At 44.8% G+C, this 7539-nt stretch overlaps 2 protein-coding genes across 2 annotated transcripts; one reads left to right on the top strand and one right to left on the bottom strand.

Annotated features, from left to right (window-relative positions):
• The first annotated feature begins 641 nt into the window (after positions 1 to 641).
• Positions 642 to 2851, top strand: Ubd (ubiquitin D). Its single transcript, XM_052164008.1, has 2 exons — positions 642 to 708; positions 2002 to 2851. The coding sequence occupies exons 1-2, from the start codon at positions 691 to 693 to the stop codon at positions 2467 to 2469; spliced, it is 486 nt and encodes a 161-aa protein (XP_052019968.1). The 5' UTR covers positions 642 to 690; the 3' UTR covers positions 2470 to 2851.
• Positions 2852 to 3592: 741 nt separating this feature from the next.
• On the bottom strand, positions 3593 to 7336 carry LOC127670094 (putative olfactory receptor 2I1). Its single transcript, XM_052164418.1, has 2 exons — positions 7331 to 7336; positions 3593 to 4522 (listed from the first exon to the last, which is right to left on the bottom strand). The coding sequence occupies exons 1-2, from the start codon at positions 7334 to 7336 to the stop codon at positions 3593 to 3595; spliced, it is 936 nt and encodes a 311-aa protein (XP_052020378.1).
• Between the last annotated feature and the right edge of the window lie 203 nt (positions 7337 to 7539).

The raw sequence follows: 7539 nt of genomic DNA, 5'->3' as shown, positions 1-7539 counted from the left end.
GTGCATATATGGAGAAAGGTAGGAGTCAGAATTTAACTCTTGGTTTTGGATTGTTCTCAAGTAGTATGTTTGGTTTGCAAGTCCTGAGTCAGCTTGAGAAGTGTATTAGAGGTTTAAGAATCAAGAATCCAAAGTGTGTGTGTGTGTGTGTGTGTGTGTGTTTAAAAATTTTATAATCAAGGTTTTTCTAAGCTGGGGAGACACGAGGAATGGCCTTTATATGTTAAGTTATGTTAAAAGAAGGGAGCATATTTCTATAGCATAATGTATGTAACAAGTAGTACCCCAGGACACCAAGTCATGACTGCAGTCCAGGCTCATTTGGGCAGTGAGGTAGGGCTACTCTACCAAGCATCACAAACTATCAAGCTAGCTAGTAGAAGATTAAAGTGACTGGGCAGTACTAAGGCAGGATTGGGAGAAGGTAGGGTGACTGTCAACCAAGAAAAAATTCCTATCATAGAATGGCTATTGTTCAGAACTAGGAATACAGATGGATTGGCTAAGGGGGGAAATCGTGTACAAAGACTGTCCATTATTGACTCCACCCCAGCAAAAGTGAAAGGAATTCTTGAGAACAAAGGTTGTTGCTAAACTGGACAACACATCAAACTTGGGGATTTCCAACCCAGCTACTCACATATAAGCAGACATGAGGACTCTTTTCTCATTCAGACTCTGACTGCAGACATGGCTTCCGGCATCTGTGTAAGTTGGGTTTGGTAAACGAATGGGAAGGAAAAGTATTTCCATGTATTGGGAATACAGTTCCACAACTCATGAGGGGGCAGTGGTCTAGAAGGTGAGGCATTTGGGGGAGGAACATTCAGGAGAAAAGGCAGACAGTGATAACTGCACAATAGGAAGAGGGTACTCTGAAGAGAGGTTGGTCATTTGACTTATTAAACCTTTAAAATATTATATTATGCATTTATTATATGTGTGCATGCATATGCAGAGTCAGGGTCAGAAGATAACGTTCAGGAGTCAGTTCTCTCCCTTCACCATACAGGTTCTAGGGATCAAACTTAGAGGTAAGGTTGGCAGCAAGAGCTTTTATTTATTTATTTATTTACTTACTTATTTATTTACTTTTTTGCTATTTATTTAACAGCTGATCCATTTTGCCAGCCCCACTTAGGAGAAATGGTAGGACACTGTGCTTCATGAGGCTGGCAAGATGTGAAATTAGGGAAATAACTTTCAGAGTTTTCAGCCTTAAGCTTCTCTCTCTTTTCAAAGGAAAACTTCACAAATCTCATTTTTCTTGTAATTGGTGGCATAACTAATGCATTGCTTTAAACAGGATATGCTCCAATGCAAAGAATGTGCAATTAGGGCAATGTCCAGTACAGGGCATAGACAAAACCTCCACCGAAGAAGAATCTGGAATATCAAGGTTGGGAAGATTTCTTGGATGCAGTATGAGAAACTTTTCATAAGGTTTACAAGGCCTGATTCTTTCCTATCTTAATTCTTTGTAAATGAAATTAAACTTAGATATAGTTTCTATCTTCTGTGAGTGGGTTCCTGGTCTAATTAAAAGAGGATATTGTGTTCTATAACAGTAGATATAAAAATACAAGATATGCAGATTAACACCATTAAACACAGCATCACCACCACATGGACATTATCAGAAATGAACGGGAACATTAATAAGAACGTAGCAGTGTAGAGACTGTATAGCTTAATTAGGTTTCTTTCTGAATTAGTCACAGAGAGTGAGCCATGGCTGAGAGCATCCTGTGAGGCTGCCAAATCTTGGAAATCTGCTTTGGGGTTTGTTTAAGGATCTGTGTACAGCTTTTGAAGCCCTGTAGCATCACGAACCCAATGTTCTGATTTGGGTTATAATATAGTAATTAAAAGTTCCGAGAGGGAGAGATGCAGGTTGTTGGGAAGGAACCAGAGGGTTAACCAGGCAGAACAGTGAAGGTGAGGATCAGGGAGCAGAGGGTGGCAGGCATGCTTAGATGACTCTTTTGACTCTTTGCTTAGGTTGTCCATTCAGAGCAATGGCCGCTAATGACCTTTCATACCACTGAGAATGACAAAGTGAAGAACATAAATGAACATATTAGGTCCCAAACCAAGGTCTCTGTACAGGACCAGATCCTTCTGCTAGACTCCAAGATCCTCAAGCCCCATAGAAAACTGTCATCTTACGGGATTGACAAGGAAACCACTATCCACCTCACCCTCAAGGTGGTGAAGCCCAGTAATGAAGAGCTGCCCCTGTATCTGGTGGAGTCAAGAAATGAGGGGCAAAGGCACCTCCTCCGTGTTCGAAGATCCAGCTCCGTGTCCCAGGTGAGAGAGATGATCCAGAGTGTGACCGCTGTGACCCCCAAGAAGCAGATTGTGACTTGCAACGGAAAGAGGCTGGAAGATGGAAAGATCATGGCTGACTACAACATCACGAGTGGCAGTTTGCTCTTTTTGACAGCGCGCTGCATTGGGGGCTGACTGCGGGGATGGGGCGGCAGAAGCTCAAAGCCCATTTCCTTTGAGCTATTACCAATCGAATCTCTTGATGATATAAAAACATTAATGAGAATAAAATAAAGATTTGAGGAGAGTGGGGTGGGTTAAAAATATTTGTCAAGACTGTGATTCCTTGTTTCTACCATAGTTCATTAGTAGGGTTATTGATGAGAGCAAAAACTGAAACTTTAGTCAGGCGTGGTGGTGCAAACTTAATTCCAGGACTTGGGAGGCAGCGGCAGGTGGATCAATGAATGATTTGAACCAAACTGAATTCTAATTATAGAGTATAGAGAAATAATGTATTTTGGAATACTATTGTTTACCATAACTGGATCATAGTATAATAAATGATTTAGAATTTCAGTCATCACCTGCCTTTTTAAAGATATTTGGTATGAAACAAAAAACTAGCACATTCTTCATGTACTGTGTCTAACCCTATCAAAAAGCTCTGATAAGGGGAAGAGCCACATCCTATCTGGCAGAAGGGAGTCCCAGTTTAACCAGGCCCAGCACAGTTGCCTATTATTTACAGACATCCTTTGTCTTTGTACAGGACCGTTCTGTAGTGGGCGTGGTCACCTGGCTGGGTTTGCATTAGCTGGACTGTCTCCCCAAGAACGGAAACTAGGTCCTGTTCTTGGAAGAGATGTCTGTAAGGTAGGGCCCAGAGATTTCCTTGTCAACCCGAGAGACTCCTCCGCCTGATGGCTGAGGCCATAGAATTTTTCATGGTCTTTTTGTAAGCCTGGAGAAAAAGTCAGGGCGTTCATCATGTTATCTCCATGTGGATTCTCTAGGGCCGGTACAAAGTCCCCTGAGGGTGCATCTGGCCCCCTCCTGCATTCTGCTTCCCTTCTTACCGAAAGTCTCAAAAGCTATTTCCACATCACTATTTAATAGTGTTTATATATTTCAGGAGTCCCCCCACCTTCACTCTCCAAGAATCCAAACCTTATCCAGTGAGAGAAAAAAAATCTCTCTATTAACCCAGAACTCATAGTGCACAAAACTTGAAGATTCTCATGCAAAGACAAAAATTATGAGCATCCTATTTCCAGGACCCTGAACCCTTCTCACTTTCTTTTTTCCACTGTCCCTCCTATGGTCTCCCCAGACTCCGCAAGAGCCTCAGTGCCGCCCCCTTCACTTCCTTGTTCCGCAGTGTGTAGATGAGAGGATTGAGCGCAGGTGTGACCACTGTGTAGAAGAGCGAGATGAACTTGCCGCGGCTCTGGTTGTAACTATGCGTGGGTTGCAGGTAGGTGTAGGTGGCAGAGCCATAAAATAGGCAGACGGCGGTCAAGTGAGAGCCACACGTGCTCGCCGCTTTTCGCCAGCCGGAACTGGAGTGCATGCCCCAGACCGCGCGGCCCACGGCGATGTAGGAGGCCAGGATGACCGCCGAAGGCACCAACAGGATGACCACACGCGCAGCGAACATCTGGCGCTCGGTGGCGCTGCGGCCGCCGCGGCAAGCCAGCTGCAGCAGCGCGGGCAGCTCGCAGATGAAATGGTCCAGACAGCGGGGCGCGCAGAGCGGACGCGCGGCCAGCAGGGCGGTCTGCGCTGCAGAGTTGGCCAGGCCACCGAGCCAGGAGGCTCCCGCCAGCGTGCGGCACAGGAGCGGCGAGGCTAGTGAGGCGTAGCGCAGAGGGTTGCATACAGCAGCCGCGCGGTCCAGCGCCATGACCGCCAGCAGCACGCACTCGGCGGAGCCCAGGGCCAGTGATGAGCACAGTTGCACCATGCACCCGGCACGCGGTAGTTGCAGCACTGAGCCGCGCAGGCTGGCCAGCAGCGGTGGCACCACACTAGTGGTGAAGCCCACATCGACTAGAGCCAAGTGGCAGAGGAAGTAGTACATGGGTGTGTGCAGGCGAGGGTCGCGAATGGCCAGTAGCACCAACGTCGCATTGCCGGTCAGCGTTAGTAGGTAGCAGAGAAGGACCAGCGCGAAGAGGACCGGCTGCAGAGAGGGCCAGTCGGTGAAACCCAGCAGTAGGAAGCGCTCTGCTGAGCTGTGGTTATCCTGAGGGGAAACTCCAAGAAAGTTCAGAAGGACCAGACAAAAATGTTTAATATTAGAGGGCAAGTGGTGCAGGCCTTGCACTGGAAGGCAAAGGCCAGAAATTTCTGTGAGTTAGAGGCCACCTGATTTGTTTATGGAACTGTTAAAGCTCTGAGAAGACAAAGTCAGGGTTCACAGGTGCCCTTAACTACTCTGCTTCATGGGCAAATCAAAGTGGAAATGTTTTTGTAAAAGCGTGTGTGTGTGTGTGTGTGTGTGTGTGTGTGTGTGTATGTGTGTGTGTGTGTGTGTGTGTGTGTGTATGTGTGTGTGTGTGTGTGTGTGTGTGTGTGTGTGTGTGTACGTATGTATGTAATCTCAACCATTTAGAAGCAGCCAAGAAATATCTATCTATAGAGTTTCCACTGGACTACACCAAACATAGTAACTGTAGCCAGTCAAATATTTTTTCTTTATTCTCTTTTCTTTCCTCTCTGCCTCTGTTGGTCTCTGCCTGCCTCAGGTTTTTTCCCTTCCCTCCCTGCCTGCTTCTTTCCTCCCCCTCCCGCCTTTCTTTTCAATAGGGTCTCTTGAAGCCCAGGTTGGTCTCCAGTTCTGCTTGTAGCAGAGGTTGACCTTGAACTCCTGATCCTATTGTGTCCTTCTCCAGAGATCTGGGATTATAAACATGAGCTACAATATTCTGCAGTCAAGCAAACTGTTTCTTTGTTTTACTTCTGTGTCCACCCTTTTAAAATGTTCCCGGTGGCTCACTGAACCACGTTTGCCTGATTCAGAAAGAGCTGTTTGCTCAAATAAATCTGTTTAAAGTTTATTGTGCCTCGTTTCGTGCCCACCGCCCCAGCTGAGGATTGAATCTGGAGCCTTATGTATGCTAAGCATGCTCGGTACTGAGCTGTGCTCATACTCCATGAGTTTGTTTTTAACAAGTTATACTGTCTTGTCTAACCCGTGGAGGCTCTTACAGTGCACAGGACGTCCTTCTGTATATGTGACATCCAGAATCACCACAGATCAACCAGGGGGAGGAAGGAACACAACTTGCCAGACCAGAAATGAGGAGCCCTCAGTCCTACAACTGAACTCAGCTAAAACAACCATGTCTGGTTGGTTTGAAATTACCTCACGCCATTCTCCTTCAAGTTTGTCATGTGTAAATGGGCCTACCAGGAGCTTTCCTGTCAATTGTTTCTCAAATGTAAAAGAAATGGAAGAAACAAAAAGAACCTCAGTTTCATGGCTCTAGGTATTGATACTGAGTTCAATATCTGGTGATACAGAAATTATCATGGTTGATGGGATGGATAAAATTTGCACAGAAATCTTCCTATACATGTTTTATGACAGATATCATATAGTTAATGTGTGAACACACTCACTGCCTTTAATTTTAAAAAGAACCACAATCCTCTGGCCTGGCAAGACGTCTTACCAGGTAGAGGCACCTGTTGCCTGGCGGCCTGAGTTCCGTCTCGGGGTTCCATACAGTGGAAGAGAAATGGCTCCTTTGGAAGACAAGAGGAGTTGTCCTCTGGCCTTCACACATGTAATGTGGCATGCATCCCCCACCCCCAAGCTATCAATCACAAGCTTTTTCATTTTGCCAGGAAGTAGTCCTCCTCCCAATGCAACCCTATGCTTAACCTCACCAGGCAGAGTAAGTTTCAATGTGAATAAGAACAAAGTTCAGGGCTTAAGACTCCTCGGTTTGAGTCTTGGTTCTGCTACTTTCTAGATGACAACTGTGGGCGTGTACCTAACCCTTCTTCATATGGAAACATAAGTCGGTAACAAGAGTTAAATACAGAGTGCTTTGAACAGTGCCTGGCACACAGTAGGTCAGTGTTAACTGTTATCCCTATCATATAGACCAGCATATATGTTTTTGTTTTTATTGTTTGATATGTTTTGGTGTTGGAAACTGAACCCAGGGCCTCATGTATGTTGCATATATATATATCCCCATACTGGTCACACACTGGGTCATATCCCTGGCCTTGGAAACTGTTTTGTTTTTCAAGACAGAGTCTTATTATATATTCTAGACTGGCCTCGAACTCTGCCTTGTCCTACTTTGTGCACCTGAATGCTGAGACTATGGGTGTGTATATTCCTGGACCATTCAAACTCCAGGACATGAGCAGTGACAGACTTGATGTGAACATCCACCTTCCTTTCATGTATTAACTTTAATATTTCCTTGATTGGAAATCAGGCAGAGTAGGGAGGGGATTAAAATTAAACGTGTTCACAGTCACATTGTTTGTAAGTGATAGAAGATTTTGACTCAAACCTGATTAACTCCAGGGTCTTGGCTGAATTCACAGATTCTACTATACCAGATTGTGGACGATAAAGGAACATGCAAAGCTTCATCCTTATTTCTAGACAACTTCATAGCATTGGAACGTGAATGAAATATAAGACATGGTAGTAAGCTTTGTGAAGTAGTGGTGGCTAGAGTTGTTGAATTACAAAAAAGTCAAAAATTCTTCAGCATTGGTGTTTCATAACCATATATCAGCACAGCTAGGCAAGTTCTAACACATTTACCTCCAGGTATGAATGAAACATGTACATACTTATAAAATTTCACAGACAGTGTCTTTGTCTTATGCACAAATACCCAAGAACACAGTTATAGTGCGTGCGCACGCACACACACACACACACACACACACGCCACTAATTTTTCATAATGCAAATATGTTATAGATTGAATAACATGTCTTAAAAACTCCCTTGATCTTCTAGAACACAGCCTGAGCTGCAAAACCATTTATTCTCAGGGGAATGTAACAAACTTACCTTCATGTTTAATCTCTTGTCCTCGCTTTTAAACCTGAGTATGTTGGTGTCTTGCTGGTGTTCTGGATTCTGTGAGTTTGGAATGACAGAGGGAAAGATTAACAAAAGACACAAATACTTCACTGTATTGGTTGCTGGAAGGAGTACCCGAGATCAGAGGCAGGCACGCCAGGAAGAAGACATGGGGTGGGTGCCATCCTGTTCAGCAG

The sequence above is a fragment of the Apodemus sylvaticus genome, chromosome 19 (assembly GCF_947179515.1).
Source record: "Apodemus sylvaticus chromosome 19, mApoSyl1.1, whole genome shotgun sequence".
NCBI classification, from domain to species: Eukaryota; Metazoa; Chordata; class Mammalia; order Rodentia; family Muridae; genus Apodemus; species Apodemus sylvaticus.
The sequence above is the reverse complement of the archived record's forward strand: the minus strand, read 5'-3'. Positions and strand labels throughout refer to the sequence as shown.